The following is a 26,224-nucleotide window of genomic DNA, read 5'->3' as shown; positions in this document are numbered from 1 at the left end:
ATTTGTGTTTTCAATTTCTTGTCTATTTGTCTGAATTCTTTCGTGTAACCTATAGTTGATGTTACACACCGTTGATACGACTCGGGGTTGCTGCCCTTCTAGGCAGAGTTCCTCTGTCCAGTCTCAAAGTCAACAGTGAAGAGGTGACTCCAGGATGCTGGCCTTCTAGGCAGAGTTCCTCTGTCTAGTCTCAAAGTCAACAGTGAAGAGGTGACTCCAGGATGCTGGCCTTCTAGGCAGAGTTCCTCTGTCTAGTCTCAACGTCAACAGTGAAGAGGTGACTCCCGGATGCTGCCCTTCTAGGCAGAGTTCCTCTCTCCAGTGTCTGTGTTCTTTTGCCCATCTTAATCTTTCCATTTTATTGGCCAGTCTGAGATATGGCTTTTTCTTTACAACGCTTGATGGTAAACTTGGATTAGCTAACACAACGTGCCATTGGAACACAGGAGTGATGGTTGCTGATAATGTGCCTCTGTATGCCTATGTAGATATTCCATTAAAAATCTGGCGTTTCCAGCTACAATAGTCATTTACAACATTAACAATGTCTACACTGTATTTCTGATCAATTCAATGTTATTTTAATGGACAAAAGAAAATGTGTTTTTCTTTCAAAAACCCCAAACTTTTGAACGGTAGTGTAGAATCAGGTGACCTAAACCGGCCAATCATAAGGAGGAAAAAAGGAATACAAATATATGACTCTGGGGCAAATTGCATTGTAAGGGATTACATTTGAGATCAGAAAGCACATTGAACAAGTTCTGACTCATCTAAACGTAGGGAATATTACTGTTCTATGTTGCCATAGTTACAGGTTCCTAATGTTGATTAGGTCAAAGTTGGGGAGTAACGGATTACATGTAAAATACACAAACAACGGGACCTGAAATCCGTTAAATTACCAGATAAAATATTGTAATCAGATTCCAGATACTTTTGAAACGCTAGATGATTACTTCGAGGATTACTTTTAAATTCAGAAAGGCTGTTTGAAAGAAAAATGATCTTTGACCCTTCTCTGTTTTCACAATGACATTCAAATCAGCATTGAAAAAAAGGTGCAAGTTAAAATTTGTTCCACCTGAGGGAGTCTGACCACAAATCAGAGACCACTATGATGACACACCAAATGATGACCACCAATCAGAGACCACTATGATGACACACCAAATGATGACCACCAATCAGAGACCACTATGATGAAACACCAAATGATGACCACCAATCAGAGACCACTATGATGACACACCAAATGATGACCACCAATCAGAGACCACTATGATGACACACCAAATGATGACCACCAATCAGAGACCACTATGATGACACACCAAATGATGACCACCAATCAGAGACCACTATGATGACACACCAAATGATGACCACCAATCAGAGACCACTATGATGACACACCAAATGATGACCACCAATCAGAGACCCCTATGATGACACAACAAATGATGACCACCAAAAAATGTTAGCTGACATGGGCTAATTGACTGACTATCAGTGATTAACATAACAAGAGAAAAACTGCTGATGCCCAACCGAATTTCAAAATTGCGAGGACCTTCAATTTCTTTTTTTTTTAACGAACTCTGCAAGGGTCTCAACCTATTGTTTTGAGTTTGAATAGTAGAATACACAAGACGCAATTTTGAAATTCGGTTGTGCATCAGCAGTTTTTCTCTTGTTATGTTAATCAATGATTGTCAAATAGCCCATGTCAGCTAACATTTTTTAGATTTGCAAAGTTAGTTTAGCGGCCAGCTATCTAAACTTGTTATCAACAGCGGCCCCTCAAGATGAGTTCAGATATGTTTTTGCCCATCCCACCATGTAGCCTATGACACAACACACAGATCAATACCATATGGCAACCTGGTCTCAGCGAAAAAACGTATTATATTTTTTACAATAAATCCATAACACTCCATTTGGTATTTTTTGTACCTTTATTTAACGAGGCAAGTCAGTTAAAAACAAAATCTTATTTTCAATGACGGCCTAGGAACAGTGGGTTAACTGCCTGTTCAGGGAAAGAATGACAGATTTGTACCTTGTCATCTCGGGGATTTAAACTTGCAACCTTCCGGTTACTAGTACAACGCTCTAACCACTAGGCTACCCTGCCGCCCCATGTATGATATGTTACTTTATGTTATGGTTACACTACATTTGCCTACTGCACAGATAGTGCGTTCCAGATGTCAATCCTCTGACTAAAAGGGAACGGGCCAGGAATGAAAAGTAACGGGGAACAAAAAGTTTAAGGGCGTCCAGTGGTTTCGCAATGAATGTCCGTAAAATAAGTCAAACGTAGGCATTTGTAAAGATTACACTGAAGATTTCAGCGATCCTAAGGGTGCAATCCGCAGTTCGAACCATGACAAAGAGGTCAGTACACCACTGATTTGGTAAAGAGCTTAAGGGTGGGGCTGGAGGACTGTAATCTAATCACTCTCAAACTCACTGCATGATGAATAGAAGAACTGACCCACCATGATATCAAAATGTTTTGAGGCTATACAGTATAGTTTGTTTAGCCTATATTGTTTTCGAGTTTATATTTTGGGGGTTCTGATGGGGTATGACATAATTTTCAAGAATGTAAATGTAATTAATTAAAAAGTTTTAAACAATTGATGTAGCAACTGCAAGATTGCCCCCAGATGAGGAGGTCGGCAGCCCTGGAGACAAGGGCAGATCCATCCACGAGCGCCACACCCGGGCCAGAAGGTCCCCTTGTCACAGTGACATTTCAGAGGAAAGCTTACCATAAAAATAAGTTTCTGGAGTCTGAACCGATGGCGTTAGGGGTACACACGCCTAATCAATCATTTATTCACCCTTACACAGCATAACATAAATCAGGATTTTGGACATTAACATTATGTACATTATGTACCAGCAGCATACTACCCTGCTGGCTTGCTTCTGAAGCTAAGCAGGGTTGGTCCTGGTCAGTTCCCGGATGGGAGACCAGATGCTGCTGGAAGTGGTGTTGGAGGGCCAGTAGGAGGCACTCTTTCCTCTGGTCTAAAAAAATATCCCAATGTCCCAGGGCAGTGATTGGGGACACTGCCCTGTGTAGGGTGCCGTCTTTCGGATGGGACATTAAACGGGTGTCTTGACTCTCTGAGGTCATTAAAGATCCCATGGCACTTATCGTAAGAGTAGGGGTGTTAACCCTGGTGTCCTGGCTAAATTCCCAATCTGGCCCTCAAACCATCACGGTCACCTAATAATCCCCAGTTTACAATTAGCTCATTCATCCCCCTCCTCTCCCCTGTAACTATTCCTCAGGTCGTTGCTGCAAATGAGAACGTGTTCTCAGTCAACTTACCTGGTAAAATAATGGATAAATAAATGTAGCCTGTACACTGTAAACCTCAAGGCATCTCTTACTTAAATACTTCTATTAGGTTAAACTCAAAGTAAATGACAAGTAATTATTACTTAAAATGTTTATGTGGTACATGACTCAAAACTAAATGAGAAGTCACGTCAACAAATTCTCTTTTTTCCCAGCATGCTCTACTGCAGGTTGATTTTTGGGAATTGTTCTTAATATCTGTGTTTTTCCATGTATATTGATTGAGTGGTTAATTTATTAATCTTATGCTACACAAAGATAAATAACATAAATTTCTCTCAAGTAATCCAATAATTTAGTTAGATGTTTCACACCTGTTGCTGAAATGGTTGCTCCAACCTAAATGCCTTAGGTAGTTTACTCAGAGTGTTCCTAGTCATGGCAGTCGTCATGATTGCAGGTTACAAGGGAATAAACATGTAAACTGTTGGATATCCTAACGCTGGCTGGATTCCAATAGGAATTACAAATTAAACCTTATTGGTCACGTACACATATTTGTAATTGCGGGTGTAGTGAAATGCTTGTGTTCCTAGCTCCGACAGTGCAGTAGTATCTAACAAATATACACATCACTTTTCAGATACATTTCCCAGGAAGGGGGATGTCCACACTGGTGATGTTGACAGAGGGCTGAGAACGTTCTACTACATGTTCCATGACATTTTTAGGGATTTTAAATGAAAAATAAAATACCCAATGTCATGATCTTTGTCAACAAGATTTAACTGTGCACTTCTTTGCTGAGTTACTCTCGTCTCTCGTCTCTCGTCTCTCGTCTCTCGTCTCTGTCACGCTGGCTGCCTCCTGCTGCAAGGTGGTCAACAGCTGCTCCCCGGCTGCCACAATGTCAGTGTCAACATAGAAATATAACATAAAGAATAGACATTATCCTTGCTGGAAAAGATACGTTTGGTTGGAGTTTAAAAAACAGGCTTGACCAGGTCCCGGTTTCAGTTTTGTCTGAGGGGTATAGTTAGTTAGTTGATGTGTGAGGGGTATAGTTAGTTAGTTGATGTGTGAGGGGTAACTAACTGTACCCCTCACACCTCAACTAATTAACTATACCCCTCACAATCAACTAACTAACTATACCCCTCACACATCAACTAACTAACTATACCCCTCACAATCAACTAACTAACTATACCCCTCACACATCAACTAACTAACTAACTATACCCCTCACAGATCAACTAACTAACTGTACCCCTCACACATCAACTAACTAACTAACTAACTAACTATACCCCTCACACATCAACTAACTAACTATACCTCTCACACATCAACTAACTAACTAACTAACTATACCCCTCACACATGTTCTGATGCTGTTCCTGTCTCGTTCTTTGTGTGTTCCCTATTAAATGTTTGACTCCCCGTACCTGCTTCACCTCTCCAGCCTCACTTCTTTCACTGTACCAATTGAGATATGTGGTAGGGGAATGGTCAGGGTATATACTGTAATATGGGGAGGGAATGGTCAGGGTATATACTGTAATATGGGGAGGGGAATGGTCAGGGTATATATATATATATACTGTAATATGGGGGAGGGGAATGGTCAGGGTATATACTGTACATATTGAGATATGTGGTAGGGGAATGGTAAGGGTATTTACTGTAATATGGGGAGGGAATGGTCAGGGTATATACTGTAATATGGGGAGGGAATGGTCAGAGTATTTACTGTAATATGGGGAGGGAATGGTCAGGGTATTTACTGTAATATGGGGAGGGAATGGTCAGGGTATATACTGTAATATGGGGAGGGAATGGTCAGGGTATATACTGTAATATGGGGAGGGAATGGTCAGAGTATTTACTGTAATATGGGGAGGGAATGGTAAGGGTATATACTGTAATATGGGGAGGGGAATGGTAAGGGTATTTACTGTAATATGGGGAGGGAATGGTCAGGGTATATACTGTAATATGGGGAGGGAATGGTCAGAGTATTTACTGTAATATGGGGAGGGAATGGTAAGGGTATATACTGTAATATGGGGGAGGGGAATGGTCAGGGTATATACTGTAATATGGGGGAGGGGAATGGTCAGGGTATATACTGTAATATGGGGAGGGGAATGGTCAGGGTATATACTGTAAAATGGGGGAGGGGAATGGTTAGGGTATATACTGTAATATGGGGAGGGGAATGGTCAGGGTATATACTGTAATATGGGGAGGGAATGGTCAGGGTATATACTGTAATATGGGGAGGGAATGGTCATGGTATATACTGTAATATGGGGGAGGGGAATGGTCAGGGTATATACTGTAATACAGTGTAGGGGAATGGTCAGGGTATATACTGTAATATGGAGAGGGAATGGTCAGGGTATATACTGTAATATGGGGAGGGGAATGGTCAGGGTATATACTGTAATACAGTGTAGGGGAATGGTCAGGGTATATACTGTAATATGGAGAGGGAATGGTCAGGGTATATACTGTAATATGGGGGAGGGGAATGGTTAGGGTATATACTGTAATATGGGGAGGGGAATGGTCAGGGTATATACTGTAATATGGGGAGGGAATGGTCAGGGTATATACTGTAATATGGGGAGGGAATGGTCATGGTATATACTGTAATATGGGGGAGGGGAATGGTCAGGGTATATACTGTAATACAGTGTAGGGGAATGGTCAGGGTATATACTGTAATATGGAGAGGGAATGGTCAGGGTATATACTGTAATATGGGGAGGGGAATGGTCAGGGTATTTACTGTAATATGGGGAGGGGAATGGTTAGGGTATATACTGTAATATGGGGAGGGGATGGTCAGGGTATATACTGTAATATGGGGGAGGGGAATGGTCAGGGTATATACTGTAATACAGTGGAGGGGAATGGTCAGGGTATATACTGTAATATGTGGGAGGGTAATGGTCAGGGTATATACTGTAATATGGTGAGGGAATGGTAAGGGTATATACTGTAATATGGGGAGGGGAATGGTCAGGGTATATACTGTAATATGGGGAGGGGAATGGTCAGGGTATATACTGTAATATGTGGAGGGGAATGGTTAGGGTATTTACTGTAATATGGGGAGGGGAATGGTCAGGGTATATACTGTAATGTGGGGAGGGGAATGGTAAGGGTATATACTGTAATACAGTGTAGGGGAATGGTCAGGGTATATACTGTAATATGGGGGAGAGGAATGGTCAGGGTATATACTGTAATATGGGGAGGGAATGGTCAGGGTATTTACTGTAATATGGAGAGGGAATGGTCAGGGTATATACTGTAATATGGGGAGGGGAATGGTCAGGGTATATACTGTAATATGGGGGAGGGGAATGGTCAGGGTATTTACTGTAATATGGGGAGGGGAATGGTCTTGGTATATACTGTAATATGGGGAGGGGAATGGTTAAGATATATACTGTAATATGGGGAGGGAATGGTCAGGGTATTTACTGTAATATGGGGAGGGGAATGGTCAGGGTATATACTGTAATATGGGGGAGGGGAATGGTTAGGGTATATACTGTAATATGTGGAGGGGAATGGTCAGGGTATATACTGTAATATGGGGAGGGAATGGTCAGGGTATATACTGTAATATGGGGAGGGGAATGGTCAGGGTATATACTGTAATATGGGGAGTGGAATGGTCAGGGTATATACTGTAATATGTGGAGGGGAATGGTCAGGGTATTTACTCCCGAGTGGCACAGCGCTCTAAGGCACTGCATCTCAGTGTAAGAGGCATCACTACAGTCCCTGGTTTGAATCCAGGCTGTATCACATCTGGCCGTGATTGGGAGTCCCGTAGGGCGGCACACAATTGTTCCAGGGTCGTCCGGGGTTTGCCGTCATTGTAAATAAGAATTTGTTCTTATCTGACTTGCCAAGTTAAATAAAGGTTCAATAAATACAAAAACAGTATACAAATTGAATTCTGTGGTATTTCCTATACTTATAAAAAAACTGTAGTGATTTTGCAGACTTTACTACAGTGTTGCTTTTTTTCTCCAGATAATACTGTAAAACAAAAGGCAGGCTACTGTGTGTATGTGTGACTGGGACAGAAGTGAGATAATGTGTATTCCATTCCTGTCATCAATCACTATGTCGTCACCCACCAATGATCTGAGGAAGACTATGCTACCTTACGAGAAACCCTTGACCAACAAAATACTTTCTATGAAGAAATGCTAAACATACAATAGGCCAACTTCCGATCTTTCTGCAAACAACGGGATTGATTCGCCAGTCGTGGAAATACTTAAAGACCAGTTTGCACAGCATGGTCTCAGAGAAAAACATATTATATTTGACTCAAATCCACGCCACTCAAATTAGTATGATATGTTACGTTTAGGATGGTCACATAAGACAATAGGTTACTTAACATCAAAATGAAAGCAGGGTGGTTGGTTGGGTTGGATGGCTGGGCGAATCACACGAATCTCATCACTGACAACTTTAGCATTTTATCTAATTTAGCAACTTCACAAACTACTTATTAACTCGAACATCTAACAACCCAAAAGTTGCATGCCAAGGGGAAAGTAGAATGGATTTATTCCCGGAACGGGACCGATGTATGCAAGTGCTTGCTAAACAATCGCTTCAAAGCGCTCCTTTACTAGGCTACCCGCACACTTTCATCCCCTCACAACCCGTTTCCAGCCTCACAACAGTCGTGAATGGAAAGAGACGTCCGTTAAAACCAAAAATCGAATGAAATTTGTCGATTGTCATTAGGCCAGAATACATGCGTCCACTGGTTGTCCCCGCTCGTCTCGGCTACACATTTTGGCAAAATCCGATCCTGCAGACATTAACCTTAACCCTTATGTAATGTAACCTAACCTAATGTAGCATATCATACTAAAGCAGTTGAAAGTAATGTATCATACTAAATGGAATAAACCAAACTGGTGGGATTAAGACATATTGAAAACAAATGTTTAACCTTTATTTAACTAGGCAAGTCAGTTAAGAACTAATTCTGATTTACAATGACGGCCTAAGGGGAACAGTGGGTTAACTGCCTTCAGGGGCAGAAATATAGATTTTTACCTTGTCAGCTTGGGGATTCAATCTAGCAACCTTTCGGTTACTGGCCCAACACTCTAACCATTAAGCTTCCTGTCGTCCCAGAGGATAATAGGATAATATATGTCCTACAATTAGTTTTATATTGTGTAACTGCTATTATATTGTTAGGCCAATGTAATGTAACCTAACTTAAAGTAACATATCAAACCAAATGGAGTGTTATGGATTTAAAAATATATATAATACGTTTTTCGCTGAGACCAGGTTCCCCTATGATATTGATCTGTGTGTTGTGTCATAGGCTACATAGTGGGATGGGCAACAACAAATCTGAACTCATCACGAGGGGCCGCTGTTGATAACAAGTTTAGATAGCTGGCCGCTAAACTAACTTTGCAAATCTAAAAAATGTTAGCTGACATGGGCTATTTGACAATCAGTGATTAACATAACAAGAGAAAAACTGCTGATGCACAACCGAATTTCAAAATGGCGTCTTTTGTATTCTACTATTCAAACTCAAAACAATAGGTTGAGACCCTTGCAGAGTTCGTTAAAAAAAAGGTGGAAATTCATCCGAGGGCCTTCGAAAGAAGGGGGCAGGCAGCCAGTGGTCCATCCCTGATCTACATGATGGGAGAATACAATGAACATCAATAACTATATCAGTGTTTATACAATAGGACATTCCCACAGTTAATGTATTCCAAATAACTTGAATGACTCAATTAAAAGCCCCTACAGTATATCCTTAGCAGGGTTGGGTAGGTTACTTCCTAAAAGTAATCTGTTACAGTTATCTCTCCAAAATTGTAATACATTTTTTGGATGACCTAAACTCAGTAACGTAATCTGATTACGTTCAGTTACTTTTAGATTACTTTCCCCTTAAGAGGCATTAGAAGAAGACAAAAATGTTTGTTACCAATTGAACAACATCTATTGCAGGATAAATCAATGTTAAAGTTTACATAGCTGGCCATATATGGATGTTACATTGTACTTTATGGGTTGGTTATGTAGACTTCTTCTAACCCATTGCTTTCTACTACATATAATAATACAATTAAATTGTACTCTCATATTAAAAACCAAAGTCTATCAGAATTCCAGTCATTCCTATAAATGTTATACCCCTTGACCTTCAAGAATAAGACTTGGAAATATGTAAGTATAGATTAGCCAAATTGTTTTACCCGAGCATAACCCCCACAACTAAGGACTTATTAGCCAGCTTTGCTCCGTTGTTTATGATTTTGTTGTCATAGAGGACTGATTGGGCTCGTTGATTCGAGTTGAAAAATAAATGTTGCGCTCATGGAATGGCAGGCTTTGAGCACTACTGAGAAGTGCTATTTACATGTGAAAAATTAATGCATTTGATATAGGCCTTTTGTTTAACTTTGTGTTGGTGACTCTTAGATATCTTGATAATATGCAGCTGTTTAAAGGGCAAATCCACAGGTGAAACAATAACAAAATGGTCGCTGGATGGGCCTGGAGAAATGTAACCACTCTCAGATTAATAGACAGAGCTATGGATGTAAGGACTGACCCTCCATGATATAAAATTATTGTTTTAACCATGTTGTGAGGCTATACAATGTTTGTTAACATTTACAATGTTTACAAACAAGCGAGAGAAAAAAGTTTATATTTTAGGTTCTCGTGACGTGTGAGAGTTGAACTAAGATCATGAGGCATTTAGAAGTTATATTCTTCAAGACACAGCCGGTCAAAAGGTTTAGAACACCTACTCATTCAAGGGTTTTTCTTTATTTTTACTATTTTCTACATTGTAGAATAATAGTGACGACATCAAAACTATGAAATAATACATATGGAATCATGTAGTAACCAAAAAAGTCTTAAACAAATCAAAATAGATTTTATATTGGAGATTCTTCAAATAGCCACCATTTGCCTTGATGACAGCTTTGCACACTCTTGGTATTCTCTCAACCAGCTTCAGCTGGAATGCTTTTCCAACAGTCTTGAAGGAGTTCCCACATATGCTGAGCACTTGTTGGCTGCTTTTCCTTCAATACACATGTGGAGAACATCCGTTCACCCACACCGCGTCTCACAAAGACACAGTGGTTGGAACCAAAAATCTCCAATTTGGACTCCAGACCAAAGGACACATTTCCACCGGTCTAATAACCATTGCTCGTGTTTCTTGGCCCAAGCAAGTCTCTTCTTATTATTGGTGTCCTTTGGTAGTGGTTTCTTTGCAGTAATTCGACCATGAAGGCCTGATTCACACAATCTCCTCTGAACGATTGATGTTGAGGTGTCTGTTACTTGAACTCGGTGAAGCATATATTTGGGCTGCAATTTCTGAGGCTGGTAACTCTAATGAACGTATTTTCTGCAGCAGAGGTAACTCTGGGTCTTCCATTCCTGTGGCGGTCCTCATGAGAGCCAGTTTCATTATAGTGCTTGATGGTTTTTGCGACTGCACTTGAAGAAACTTTCAAAGTTCTTGAACATTTTCCATATTGACTGACCTTCATGTCTTAAAGTAATGATGGACTGTTGTTTCTCTTTGCTTATTTGAGCTTTTCTTGCCATGATATAGACTTGGTCTTTTACCAAAAATGGATGTAGCAACTACAGATTACCCCCACACCATAACATCTAAACTATGCAGCTGTTATTCCATAGGCTGGGATCTGCATAATGCCGCTGTTGTTCCATAGGCTGGGATCTGCACTATACAGCTGTTGTTCCATAGGCTGGGATCTGCACTATGCAGCTGTTGTTCCATAGGCTGGGATCTGCACTGTGCAGCTGTTGTTCCATAGGCTGGGATCTACACTATGCAGCTGTTGTTCCATAGGCTGGGATCTACACTATACAGCTGTTGTTCCATAGGCTGGGATCTGCACTATGCAACTGTTGTTCCATAGGCTGGGATCTGCACTATGCAGCTGTTATTCTATAGGCTGGGATCTGCACTAAACAGCTGTTGTTCCATAGGCTGGGATCTGCACTGTGCAGCTGTTATTCTATAGGCTGGGATCTACACTATGCAACTGTTGTTCCATAGGCTGGGATCTGCACTATGCAACTGTTGCAAGAGCGCATTTTTCACTGGCTGTCCATTGGTTTCAAAAACAATGATTGATAGGCAGCTTAAACTTCTATGAATTCAACCATTATTGGGTTGAAATACATATTTAGATTTGTGAACAGCCACCCACAACAACCACAATCCGTAAGGCGCAAATAGCTAAATGAGAGAGCAGCAGTGTGATTCACATCAATGCGCTATGTAGATATCAATAATAAGTGATATCTGTATCTCCGTAGACTACACCACTGCTGTCATCCTGACCTCCAAGCGTTTATTTAAGTTGGATAATCTTTGGATGCCGACAGCAGTCGCACCATTGGAAGACATAGCTTGGACAGTAGCCTACAAAAGCCTATTCCTGCTCTTTTCCCGAAATCCATCAAACACATTTGTTGTGTCATCATCGTGGTCTCTGATTGGTGGTCATCATTTGGTGTGTCATCATAGTGGTATCTGATTGGTGGTCATCATTTGTTGTGTCAACATAGTGGTATCTGATTGGTGGTCATCATTTGGTGTGTCAACATAGTGGTCTCAGATTGGTGGTCATCATTTGTTGTGTCAACATAGTGGTCTCAGATTGGTGGTCATCATTTGGTGTGTCATCATAGTGGTCTCTGATTGGTGGTCATCATTTGTTGTGTCAACATAGTGGTCTCAGATTGGTGGTCATCATTTGGTGTGTCATCATAGTGGTCTCTGATTGGTGGTCATCATTTGGTGTGTCATCATAGTGGTCTCTGATTGGTGGTCATCATTTGGTGTGTCATCATAGTGGTCTCTGATTGGTGGTCATCATTTGGTGTGTCATCATAGTGGTCTCTGATTGGTGGTCATCATTTGGTGTTTCATCATAGTGGTCTCTGATTTGTGGTCATCATTTGGTGTGTCGTCATAGTGGTCTCTGATTTGTGGTCAGACTCCCTCAGGTGGAACAAATTTTAACTTGAACCTTTTTTTCAATGCTGATTTGAATGTCATTGTGAAAACAGAGAAGGGTCAAAGATCATTTTTTTTCCCCAAACAGCCTTTCTGAATTTAAAAGTAATCCTCGAAGTAATCATCTAGCGTTTCAAAAGTATCTGGAATCTGATTACAATATTTTATCTGGTAATTTAACGGATTTCAGGTCCCGTTGTTTGTGTATTTTACATGTAATCCGCTACTCCCCAACTTTGATCTTTAGTGTTTTGCCAGATTCAATACTCCAAATAAACTCCAAAACCACATTTACACATTAATACAAGTTTATTTGGGATGTTTTCATTTCTCAACCTTTTTTTCCAAGATGATACATGGCACATAATAACATTTTTACTAAATTAAACTAAAAGAATAGTAATTGAGCCCCTAATCAACATTAGGAACCTGTAACTATGGCAACATAGAACAGTAATATTCCCTACGTTTAGATGAGTCAGAACTTGTTCAATGTGCTTTCTGATCTCAAATGTAATCCCTTACAATGCAATTTGCCCCAGAGTCATATACTTGTATTCCTTTTTTCCTCCTTATGATTGGCCGGTTGAGGTCACCTGATTCTATATCTGTGGTTAAAGGCAGCTTCTACCTCAAGCTATCTGACCACTGTCAAAGTTGACAAGATAAACAATCAGTGGTCCTGCAATTACTTATGGTTGTCACATTCAACTAATAAAACGTTCTCCAACATGTTTCCATACCAAATTATTACCACGTCACAAGGGAAAGAGTGTGTAACAGCAAATAATGGTCAACTAAACACTTGAGACAAATAGACAAAAAAATTGAAAACACAAATTGCGAGATTTACATTCAAAAGTATGCCTCCCTTTTGGACAAAACTTTACGTTTAAAATCTGAAACATTCCCTTTGATTAACTGAGTGGAATACGTTTTTTTTTGTTTTTTTTTTAAAAAGGCCCATGATTAACCTCATCTAGATTACGATTCGGAAATCAAATAGCCTAATAGACCGTTCTACAGGGTTGAGGACAGTGGTACAAACACAAAGAAATTAATAATAAGAAGAAGAAAAAATAACCAAATAGGTTCAAAATCCAGCTATAGTAGAAAGCACATTGTGAAATACTGCACTGAAAGTTTCAGACGTAGAAGGTAAAGCAAATACAGACACAATAGTTGATGGTTTGTCGAGCACTAGACATCACAGTAGCACCGGATATCACAGTAGCACCGGATATCACAGTAGCACCGGATATCACAGTAGCACCGGATATCCCAGTAACACCGGATATCACAGTAGCACCGGATATCCCAGTAACACCGGATATCACAGTAGCACCGGATATCACAGTAGCACCGGATATCACAGTAGCACAAATGACACAATCTAAAATGTTCAGCAGCCAAAGAGTTCAGAGTGAGTATATTCAAAGTCAGTATATTTTAATCCTAGTATCTGATCCAATACATTTGATCCACCTCCATTAATGAATGTACAAATCAACTTCAATGAAACTGCCGGTCTACAACGCTGAAATATTCCCTCATCTTATCCATATAGATAGTTTGTGTGTGAGCGGTACAGTTAGTTAGTTTGTGTGTGAGCGGTACAGTTAGAAAGTTTGTGTGTGAGCGGTACAGTTAGTTAGTTTGTGTGGGAGCGGTACAGTTAGATAGTTTGTGTGTGAGCGGTACAGTTAGAAAGTTTGTGTGTGAGCGGTACAGTTAGTTAGTTTGTGTGTGAGCGGTACAGTTAGTTAGTTTGTGTGTGAGCGGTACAGTTAGTTAGTTTGTGTGTGAGCGGTACAGTTAGTTAGTTTGTGTGTGAGCAGTACAATTAGTTGATGTGTGAACAGTTGGGGTTACAGCAGTGTTAACAGTTAACAGCAAGTGACAAAAACACGATGGTGGGTGGATTGAGACTGTGAGCTGATACAGTGCGCCCTTTGACCCCTGAGTGGCTCTTCAGAGAGACTGGTAGCCATCTGATCTTTTTCGCCTGCTCAGGAGATAGGCCACCACCACGATGATGATGAGGATAAGGAGGACAATCCCCACAGCGATGGCCACGCGGTAGTCAGCAGGTCTGTCGGCGGGGCAAGGGTCAGCTGGAACACAGACAAATGGGTTTAGGGTCAGAGCTAAGGCTGGATGGAATCTGCAGGGGGACATTTTCGCATTTCACTAACTATGCGCGTGTTAGATATCTAATCTAGACAACTGAAGCTATTAATCAATTGTTAAAAGAGTATTTGGTTTGGATTGGTTTGATTTGTCTGTATTGGTTTGGATCGGTTTGGTGAATCAACCGCTGAGGACCAGGGAGGAACAATGACACGAACAGATGAAACATGTTTGTTTTGTTTTTGTAGCAATCTAAAAACCCGTAAACACATACTGGCAATGCAAAACGTCAGAAGACATTTAACAGGTTTGCCCTGAAGTTTAGTATGTTCAACATTGCAATGCAAATGGGATACATACATGTGCCGAAGTCCCACTCCTTGGTGATGTTGAAGGCCTGTATCCTGTCCTGGGTGATGTCCAGATAGAGCCCTTTTCCCATGAAAACTGATTCGCTCTTGCAGGAGTAGGAGTGGCCAACCTTAGCGAGGAAGAGATCCAGTGACCCATTTTTGGCGACGTAAGGTGGAGACATTTTGCCGTTGTCTGCAGCATAAAAACAAACACCAATCAAACGTCACCATCACAAATGTATCGTTTTTTTGTCTCCGACCACAGGGAGGTGTTGGTGAAAAAACAATAAAACTTGTTAGTCTACATGGCATTAAACGGTGTTTGTTTATTCTGGGAACAGGTGCACTACTGTAAATTCCCTATTCAAAGATAAGGCCTTGTTTCAGTCATATGACGCAGACACACATACAGATGTAGGATCTTAATTTGAGCCTGTGTTTGCTTCAGCAGGAAAATAATCCTGCAGCAACAGGAAATGTGAATTCTTATGTGGATTATAATTCATGGACATTTTCTGTAGGGGTTGGTACATTTTTCTTTAGGGCAAATCAAGTATGAGATTTCATAGTGGAAATTACAAACGGTAGAAGCACTTTTAAAACTCAAATACACTACAAGTTTGCATTTTCCTGCATGCAGGAAAATGATCAGTAACTAAAAAAGAGTGATCAAATGAAGATCCTACATCTGTAGATGTGTTGGTGGTTGGTTGTTAAGCAAAGCCGTGTTAATATTTACCCTTATATTACACAATCTCTTTCCAGAGACTGACATATCAATGCAAACGAGCAACTGATGTGGGTCTATGAAAAAGTCCAAAGTGTCAACCACAAACAGGAACTTTTGGTGGAGAACACATTTACTGCATGAATAACACTGGCTGGGGTTAACACGTTCATCGTTCTATAATGTGTGATCCACTGCACTGACAGACAGGTTGGAATAAGAATCTCTGTGCCCAGACGGCATGTAACATTACCTCCAGATGTTAACGGGTAGGAAAGAGAGAAAGAAACCGTGTCGACATAGACAGCGTTTTGGGTGGTGTTCTGAAAAAGACAAGAGAAAGATTAATTTTTTCACACACACACACACACACACACGCACACACACACACACACGCATACACGCACGCACACACACACGCACACACACACACGGAATCACCTAATCAAAAGCTTTGTATTGCGTCACAATGGCAGTAAAGCAAATGTTTAATCTACCATAATATATTTTATGACCCTCCTAGTAACATCACCGCTAAAACAATATGACAATATCATGATTTCACAGTACCACTAGACAGTAGCTAGAAAAATTACAACGTTGCAATCTAACCCAGTCCACTAATTCATCACTTTTTCCCACAGAAGGTTGCTAGAGTTTCCCTAACAGGATGCAGAAATATGTCTTCTGCCACCCTACTTCCCCTTTACAAGCCAATGTTCCCTTTTGAACACAGTCAAACAATTTACCAATTGATCATAACTGTGTAGATTAATTTGTACATGTTTTATTTAACCTTTTATTTAATCTAGGCAAGTCAGTTTAAGAACAAATTCTTATTTACAATGACGGCCTACACCGGCCAAACCCTCCCCTAACCAGGACGACGCTGGGCCAATTCAAATCAAATCAAATTGTATTTGTCACATGAGCCCGAATACAACAGGTAGACCTTACAGTGAAATGCTTATTGTGTAGCTCCCTATGGGACACCCGATCACGGACGGTTTTGATACAGCCCAGGATAGTTACCGTGGAGCTTGATACACAGGATGTCAAAGTGATGGTGACAAGGTGAGCTTTATCTAAGGTCAGGACCATGTGACCTGACTAGGAAAAACTTGGGAACACATGTGGCATATAGAGATATAGGGCCCGGAGTTTGTCCAGGTCCGGGTCCCAATGCAAGGAAAACCTCCTGGCCCTTTGATCCAATACTTAAAAATAAAAAACACTGACACATGTAGAATAACCTCATTTTCATGCATGTCTTGTTTCCCCATACACAAATAACCATTATTCAACATTTTACAAACAGTGTTTGATTAATCATTATAGATCTCCATAAAAGTAATAAACGGTCAACAAACTGCAGGCTAATGTCTATACATGTTGTAAACACGGGTCATATTCAATAAGGCTCACAGTAGCAAAAAAAAAAAAAAATGTTCCAACAGAAAGCGAAAAAAAAATGAACGATTCTTATTGGACAAGTTCAGGTTCAGTTCTCTCTGTTTCAGTACATTTTTCTTCTGTTTGGTGCCTAATGAATAATACCCATGGGGTGGTTGTTCTTTTTCTCAGTGGGTAGTGATGATAGGAGTATCGAAGCCTTTCTTACCTTATTAAACATGAAGGTGATGAAGCCCTCCTTGAACGTGAGGGTTAAGTTGGCCGTGGATTTCTCACAACCCCCTTTAACAATTGTCTTCGCTGGTTGAACGATGAATACTCCTGTCTGGAAAATGAACAGATGACATTAGTTGTACGTACACACGTCATACACACGCAATGACGTAATGTTGAGGAAACAGAAGATTAAAACACAGAGGTGGCTTATGGCCTACCACGTGTCAATAAGATGGAGGATGGTAAAAAAAAAAATATCCTGGATCTACAAAACATCAACTGAAAGAGTTGGTAACTCAGTGGCTCAATACATGTGATAAACATGTAATAACTTGGGTGACACAGGGAATTTTTCCCCTGTTTTGTAAACCTCGTACGTACTGATGCACTCTCATGGGCAACGCACTTTCGGTAAGTCTTAGTTGGACCCAATTTGACCGTTAAAATAATCAGCCAATGTGTTTGTCATGAGGCTCACACGGTGCTGTACCTTTCCAGTGTCTTCCACTCTGATCTGCAGGGCCAGCTGGGCCATCAGACACAGACCCTTCTCCGACTTGAGAGTGTAGTTTCCCACGGTCAGGTTAGCAGGAGGGGTGGGCTGCGGTTTTGGAGTGGCAGTAGTGGTGGGAACATGTGCTGTTGTGGTGGCATTGGCTGTTGTGGCATTGGCTGTTGTGGGGGCAGCTGTGGTGGCATTGGCTGTTGTGGGGGCAGCTGTGGTGGCATTGGCTGTTGTGGGGGCAGCTGTGGTGGTATTGGCTGTTGTGGGGGCAGCTGTGGTGGTATTGGCTGTTGTGGGGGCAGCTGTGGTGGTGTTGGATGCAGTCGTAGTGGGTGTAAGTGTTGTAGTAGGAGCTGCTGTGGTGGTATTAGTCTGGGATTCTGTGGTGGGTAATGCAGTCGTAGTTGTAGTAGAGGTTGTGGTAGTGGCAGTGTTGGACGTGGTGCCAAACTCAGAGGGGGGGAAGACAGTTGCAGATGGTTTGGATCTTTTGGTATCCTCTTGAGCAGATGCCAGCGCTTCAGGGGGAGAAAGAACCAATAGTTAAACTTTAATCTTGTTTGCTAATTAGATATTCTCCAGCATCATCATTAGATGTAAATCAAATCATTTGAATTGAGGATTCCCATAAACCGGGATGAATGGTGAAGTAACTTTTTCAAATCTTGATTTGGAGAATTAGGTGTTGGCTTTAGTCCATGAACCCTGCCCTAAAATACATGTGTCTACAATCTTTAAAAAAAATCTTGCTTTCTAGAACCTAAACAGGTTCTTCAGCTGTCCCCATGGGATAACCCTTTGAATAACCTTTTTTGGTTCTAGGTATCACCTTTTTGGTTGCAGGTAGAACCTTTTGGGGTTCTTTGTAGAACCCTTTCCACAGAGGGTTCTATCTCGAAGCCAAAAGGGTTCTACCATGAGGACAGCTGAGTAACCCTTTTGGAATAATTTTTTCTAAGCATGTAGTCTGAAACATGAAACCTGCAACTTGGTGTGGGTTTATCCGGAAGTGCAGAATAAAATATTTCAATGCCTTCCGTGTAGGCTGCAACAACAACCTCGACGTAATGCCGCATTCACGTGCTATAATACATTTGGGGCAGGGACATAATTAGTATTCATGCATTCTGGTATGATGTTGGCCATACATGCATTCGTTTAAATCAACTTTATCGTTCACCTTTTCTTATTTAATTGGCTAAATATATAGCGCGTTCGCTTTGTATTCGGAACTATTAAATACTCGGAAACTGTAACTGGTTATAGTTAAACACGTGCCGCGTTCAACCAGCTAGCAAGTCGGACATTTCCGAGTTCCAACTACAACATGAACGTGGTATATATTTAGCATATCAAATAATAAAAGATGAACGATAAAGTTGATAAAAACGAATAAATATTTAGCTAACATCATACCAGAATGCATGAAAACTAATTCTGTCCCTCCCCCATATGTATTATTATATAAATATAATATTTTTATTTTTATTTGTTTTACCTTCTGTGAAAGCTCTGTCCTAACGCGGCCGTAACAGAACGATCATCAGAATGAATTAAAAAAAAAAAAATTAAAAAGCTCATCAGAATGAACATTTCATAATGATTTATTAGACAACAAATCGAAACTCACATGACCATTCTTCAACTAACTCGTGGAAAACAAAACACATAGGCTACTACTCCGTAACGTGATTAGGGGTATGGAATATGGAAAAATATATGGAAATAAATAGGCTATGTAATATAATGATCAGAAATAACACATGGTTATTGATTTGCAGGGAATTTAACATCAGAGAAAATAAAGCTTTTTCAACCTCTGAAACAGAAAAATAGGTGGATCCCTTCTTACATCATCAAAAATATCTCAACTCCATATCATTACATTTTGGGGAATATTGAAGTTTTTTTTAACCTGAAAACATTCCGTTTGAGATGAGTAGCAGATTGACCAACAAATCTATTCTATTTAGGAAAATCAGGGGGAACTTACCTGAGACAATAGCGCAGAGTATAAACACGAACAGAAGTACCTTCTTCATTTTGACTGATTCTATTATTCGATTTTCAAACCAATATAATAGCCTACAATGTGTCTGACCCAGACTCTTTATCCCGGAGATGTAGGCTAGCAAGACAAACGACTCCAGCAAAATGGAGAAATGTGTCGATCAGCAGCTGCGTTATACGAAGGAAACGAAACTAAACCAACAAGTTCGAGGAAGTTGGAACTATTCCTCAGTCACTGCACAGTCAGACCACGAGCGTTGAGGTTGAGGTAGATATTGCTCAATAAACTGATGGGGTCCGTGCTAACCGGAAACCATGGGACGTCCCTACTCCAATTGAAGTTGAAATGTAAAATGGTAAGGGTTCGGGTAGGGGTTACATTTAGGGTTAGGGTTAGGGGAGGGACGTCCCAAGGATCCCAGATAACAGTGATCAAACTGATACAGTAGGAATAGGATATGAAGCAGAAAGTAAGAAAACGAAACTTGGGCTAATATTATACCTATTTATTTTAATTGTGATAAGAACAGACTGTCATTGTCTCGTGTTTTGATGAAGATTATGTTAGACAGAAACAAATCTATAATTTTGGGGACTTCAATAGGCATTAGGTTTGGAAAGTCTCAACCACAGATCATGCAATGGTCTTGAGTTTTACAGCTGCTGGGGTCAAAATCATGTGACAAAAAAAAACAGGAAATAAGTCACACCTCTAAATGGCATGCACACACACACACGCGCGCGCGCGCGCACACACACACACACACACACACACACACACACACACACACACACACACACACACACACACACAGTGAGAGAGACACAGAGAGAGAGAGAGAGAGAGAGAGAGACAGACAGACAGACAGACAGACAGACAGACAGACAGACAGACAGACAGACAGACAGACAGACAGAGAGGGGGGGGGAGAGAGACAGACAGACAGACAGACAGACAGACAGACAGACAGACAGACAGACAGAGAGAGAGAGAGAGAGAGAGAGAGAGAGAGAGAGAGAGGGAGGGGGGAGAGAAAGTAGTGCAGAAAACTACCAAGAAAACAATTAGGCAACTACAAATTAAATCCAATTTGGATAACTTCTTGGACAAAACATTTCACTGTAATAGTGAAGGTGTATGTAAACTTGGCAGTAGAAAGTCTAAATAGTATATTTGACCTTTCAACTTCTCTACCAAATCTAAAAATGTAGAGCAGACAACCTAAGAAAATTAAAAACATTGACAAACGGTTTGATGAAGAATCCAAAAACCTAAGAAAGATATTGAGTGTCACGTTCTGACCTTAGTTCCTTTGTTATGTCTTTGTTTTAGTATGGTCAGGGCGTGAGTTGGGTGGGTTGTCTATGTTATTTTTTCTATAATTTGGGATTTTCTGTGTTCGGCCTGGTATGGTTCTCAATCAGAGGTAACTGTCAATCGTTGTCCCTGATTGAGAATCATACTTACAGTGCCTTGCGAAAGTATTCGGCCCCCTTGAACTTTGCGACCTTTTGCCACATAACAGGCTTCAAACATAAAGATATAAAACTGTATTTTTTTGTGAAGAATCAAAAACAAGTGGGACACAATCATGAGGTGGAACGACATTTATTGGATATTTCAAACTTTTTTAACAAATCAAAAACTGAAAAATTGGGCGTGCAAAATTATTCAGCCCCTTTACTTTCAGTGCAGCAAACTCTCTCCAGAAGTTCAGTGAGGATCTCTGAATGATCCAATGTTGACCAAAATGACTAATGATGATAAATACAATCCACCTGTGTGTAATCAAGTCTCCGTATAAATGCACCTGCACTGTGATAGTCTCAGAGGTCCGTTAAAAGCGCAGAGAGCATCATGAAGAACAAGGAACACACCAGGCAGGTCCGAGATACTGTTGTGAAGAAGTTTAAAGCCGGATTTGGATACAAAAAGATTTCCCAAGCTTTAAACATCCCAAGGAGCATTGTGCAAGCGATAATATTGAAATGGAAGGAGTATCAGACCACTGCAAATCTACCAAGACCTGGCCGTCCCTCTAAACTTTCAGCTCATACAAGGAGAAGACTGATCAGAGATGCAGCCAAGAGGCCCATGATCACTCTGGATGAACTGCAGAGATCTACAGCTGAGGTGGGAGACTCTGTCCATAGGACAACAATCGTATATTGCACAAATCTGGCCTTTATAGAAGAGTGGCAAGAAGAAAGCCATTTCTTAAAGATATCCATAAAAAGTGTTGTTTAAAGTTTGCCACAAGCCACCTGGGAGACACACCAAACATGTGGAGGAAGGTGCTCTGGTCAGATGAAACCAAAATTGAACTTTTTGGCAACAATGCAAAACGTTATGTTTGGCGTAAAGGCAACACAGCTCATCACCCTGAACACACCATCCCCACTGTCAAACATGGTGGTGGCAGCATCATGGTTTGGGCCTGCTTTTCTTCAGCAGGGACAGGGAAGATGGTTAAAATTGATGGGAAGATGGATGGAGCCAAATACAGGACCATTCTGGAAGAAAACCTGATGGAGTCTGCAAAAGACCTGAGACTGGGACGGAGATTTGTCTTCCAACAAGACAATGATCCAAAACATAAAGCAAAATCTACAATGGAATGGTTCAAAAATAAACATATCCAGGTGTTAGAATGGCCAAGTCAAAGTCCAGACCTGAATCCAATCGAGAATCTGTGGAAAGAACTGAAAACTGCTGTTCACAAATGCTCTCCATCCAACCTCACTGAGCTCGAGCTGTTTTGCAAGGAGGAATGGGAAAAAATGTCAGTCTCTCGATGTGCAAAACTGATAGAGACATACCCCAAGCGACTTACAGCTGTAATCGCAGCAAAAGGTGGCGCTACAAAGTATTAACTTAAGGGGGCTGAATAATTTTGCACGCCCAATTTTTCAGTTTTTGATTTGTTAAAAAAGTTTGAAATATCCAATAAATGTCGTTCCACTTCATGATTGTGTCCCACTTGTTGTTGATTCTTCACAAAAAAATACAGTTTTATATCTTTATGTTTGAAGCCTGAAATGTGGCAAAAGGTCGCAAAGTTCAAGGGGGCCGAATACTTTCACAAGGCACTGTAGGTAGCCTGGTTTCACTTTTGAGTTGTGGGTGTTTATTTTTCCGTTTCAGTGTTTGCACCATTCGGGTCTGTTTCGGTTTTCATTTTGATTCTCTTGTTCTTTTGTATTTTGTATTCATTAAATCATTATGGATACATACCACGTTGCATTTTGGTCCGATCCTTGCTACTCCTCGTCAGAAGAAGAGGACGAGAATCGTTACATTGAGAAACCAATCCAACCAAAACCCAGAAAACCAGAGCCTTCGCTAAAGTGAATCACTTAAACAACACATAAATACACTATTGTGTCAAAAAAAAGGGACAGCACCTCAGAAATCAGCTCAACGTAATTGAAGAATCCATAGAACACACTAAACAAACCAGGACACAAAGAGTTATCTATCCGAAATAGAGATGTATGGATAAACAAATTCTCCAATCTTTTTGGCTCTATAACAAAGAACAAACAGCAAAAACATATACTTGATCAATTACAAATATTAGAATCAGCTATTAAAAACTACTAGAACCCACTGGATTCCAGAACAAACTGGATTCCAGAACTCACTGAATTGTGCAATACATTGAAATACATTACAAATACACTGCAAATACAAACCCTTCAACACAAAAAGGCCTGTGGTGTTGATGGTACACCAAATGAAATGATAAAATATGCAGACCACAATATCCAATTCGCTATACATAAAGTCTTTAACATCATCCTCAGCTCTGGCATCTTCCCCCAATATTTGGAACTAAGGACTGATCACCTCAATCCACAAATGTGGAGACAAATTTTATCCCAAATGACTACAGTTCTATATGCGTCATCAGCAACCTTTGGAAAATTCTAAGCAAATGTCAAATTAGCTTTTTACCAAATTACCGTATGACAGACCACGTTGTCACTCTGCACACCCTAATTGACAAACAAATGAAACAAATCAAAGTCAATGTCTTATCATGCTTTGTCGGTCACTCTGACTGAGCTCCAGAGTTCCTCTGTAGCTTCCAGAAGGACCACCATCTCTGCAGCACTCCACCAATCAATGGCCAGACGGAAGCTACTCCTGAATAAAAGGCACATGACAGCCCACTTGGAGTTTGCCAAAAAGCACCTAAAGGACTCTCAGACCATGAGAAACAAGATTCTCTGATCTGATAAAACCAAGATTAAACTCTTTGGCCTGAATGCTGAACGTCTGAACGTCTGGAGAAAACCTGGCACCATCCTTACGGTGATGCATGGTGGTGGCAGCATCATGCTGTGGGGATGTTTTTCAGCTGCAGGGACTGGGAGACTAGTCAGGATCGAAGGAAAGATGAACGGAGTAAAGTTCAGATAGATCCTTAATGAAAACCTGCTCCAAAATGCTGAGGACCTCAGACTGGGACGAAAGTTCACATTCAAACAGGACAACAACCCTAAGCACATAGCCAAGACAAAGCAGAAATGGCTTTGGGACAAGTCTCTGAATGTTCTTGAGTGGCCCAGCCAGAGCCCGGATTTGAACCCCATCGAACATCTCTGGAGAGACCTGAAAATAGCTGTGCAGCGACGCTCCCCATCCAACCTGAAAGAGCTTGAGAGGATCTGCAGATAAGAATGGGAGAAACTCCCCAAATACAGGTGTGCCAAGCTTGTAGTGTCATACCCAAGAAGACTTGAGGCTGTATTCACTGCCAAAGGTGCTTCAAGTACTGAGTAAAGGGTCTGAATACTGATGTAAATGTGATATTTACGTTTTTTTATTTGGAAAACATTAGCAAAAAATTCTCAACCTGTTTTTGCTTTATCATTATTGGGTATTGTGTGTAGATTGATGAGGGGAAAAACTATTTTATCCATTTCAGAATAAGGCTGTAACGTAACAAAATGTGAAAAAAAGTCAAGGGGTCTGAATACTTACCGAATGCACTGTACATCAACGAATTGGGCAATAGGACAGTCTGCAGCACCTGGCCTCACCCAACTAGAATCTGAAGTCAAATGTCTACTGTTTGCTGATGATCTGGTGCGCCTGTCCCCAACCAAGGGGGGCCTACAGCAGCATCTAGATCTTCTGCACAGATTGTGTCAGACCTGGGCCCTGACAGTAAATCTCTGTAAGAAAAAAATAATGGTGTTTGCAAAAGGTGCAGTTGCCTGGACCACAAATTCAAATTCCATCTAGACACCATAAATTTAGAGCACACAACAACTATACTTACCTTGGCCTAAGCAGCAGCACTAAAGGAAACTTCCACAAAGCAGTGAACGATCTGAGAGACAAGGCAAAAAGGGTCTTCTACACCATCAAAAGGAACATAAAATTCAACATCCCAATTTGGATCTGGCTAAAAATACTTGAATATTTTATAGAACCTATTGCCCTTTCTTGTTGTGAGCTCTGGGGTCCACTCACCAACCAAGAACTAACAAAATGGGACAAACACCAAATTGAGACTCTGCATGCAGAATTCTGCAAAAACAAAATCCTCTGTGTACAACGTAAAACACCAAATAATGCATGCAGAGCAGAATTAGGCCAATACCCTGGAATTAACAATATCCCGAAAAGAGCTGTTCAATTCTAAAACCAGAGAGTACACAGTGGCAGAATACCTGAGCACTGTGACCTGCCACCTTCCGTAGGCAGACTTGGCTCTCAAGATTGACAGGCTATGTGCACACTGCCCACAAAACGAGGTGGAATCTGAGCTGCACTTCCTAACCTCCTGCCAAATGTATGACCCTTTTACACACATTTTTTCCCCTCAGATTACACAGACCCACAAAGAATTTGAAAACAAATCACATTTTGATAAACTCCCATATCAATTGGGTGAAATACCACAGTGTGCCATCACAGCAGCAAGATGTGTGACACAAGAAAAGGGCAACCATTGAATAACAAACACCATTGTAAATACGACCCATATTTTTCTCTATTTTCCCCTTTTGTACTTTAACTATTTCCCATCATTATAACACTGTACATAACCCTAATATGACATTTGAAATGTCTCTATTCCTTTAAAACTTTTGTGCGTGTAATGTTTACTTGTTGATTTTTTTATTGTTTATTTCACTTTTGTTTATTATCTATTTCACTTGCTTTGCCAATGTAAACATATGTTTCCCATGCCAATAAAGCCCTATGAATTGAATTGAGAGGGAGGGATTTAGCTTGTTGTTGTTTCCTGTCAGAACTTGTATATCTTGTTCTCTGGGCTATGAGGAAGAGAGGTGATAAAAACACACAGGGTGTGCTGAAAATGGTCACACGATGATATCAAGTGTTTTAATGTGCCTCGGCAGAACTCACTATTACACACACACACACACACACATACACACACACACACACACACACACACACACA

General features: G+C 40.7%; 1 protein-coding gene across 1 annotated transcript; it reads right to left on the bottom strand.

Annotated features, from left to right (window-relative positions):
- Window positions 1-12,715: 12,715 nt before the first annotated feature.
- LOC139379106 (CD68 molecule) lies at window positions 12,716-20,083 on the bottom strand. The gene is made up of 6 exons (XM_071121928.1): window positions 19,763-20,083; window positions 17,755-18,287; window positions 17,257-17,373; window positions 15,889-15,958; window positions 14,916-15,101; window positions 12,716-14,539 (listed from the first exon to the last, which is right to left on the bottom strand). Exons 1-6 carry the CDS (start codon window positions 19,809-19,811, stop codon window positions 14,397-14,399), a joined length of 1,098 nt encoding a protein of 365 aa, XP_070978029.1. The 5' UTR covers window positions 19,812-20,083; the 3' UTR covers window positions 12,716-14,396.
- Window positions 20,084-26,224: the final 6,141 nt, after the last annotated feature.

The sequence above is a fragment of the Oncorhynchus clarkii genome, chromosome 21 (genome assembly GCF_045791955.1).
Source record: "Oncorhynchus clarkii lewisi isolate Uvic-CL-2024 chromosome 21, UVic_Ocla_1.0, whole genome shotgun sequence".
Lineage (NCBI taxonomy): Eukaryota > Metazoa > Chordata > Actinopteri > Salmoniformes > Salmonidae > Oncorhynchus > Oncorhynchus clarkii.
Note: the sequence above shows the minus strand (reverse complement) of the source record. Positions and strands in the feature narration are given on the sequence as shown.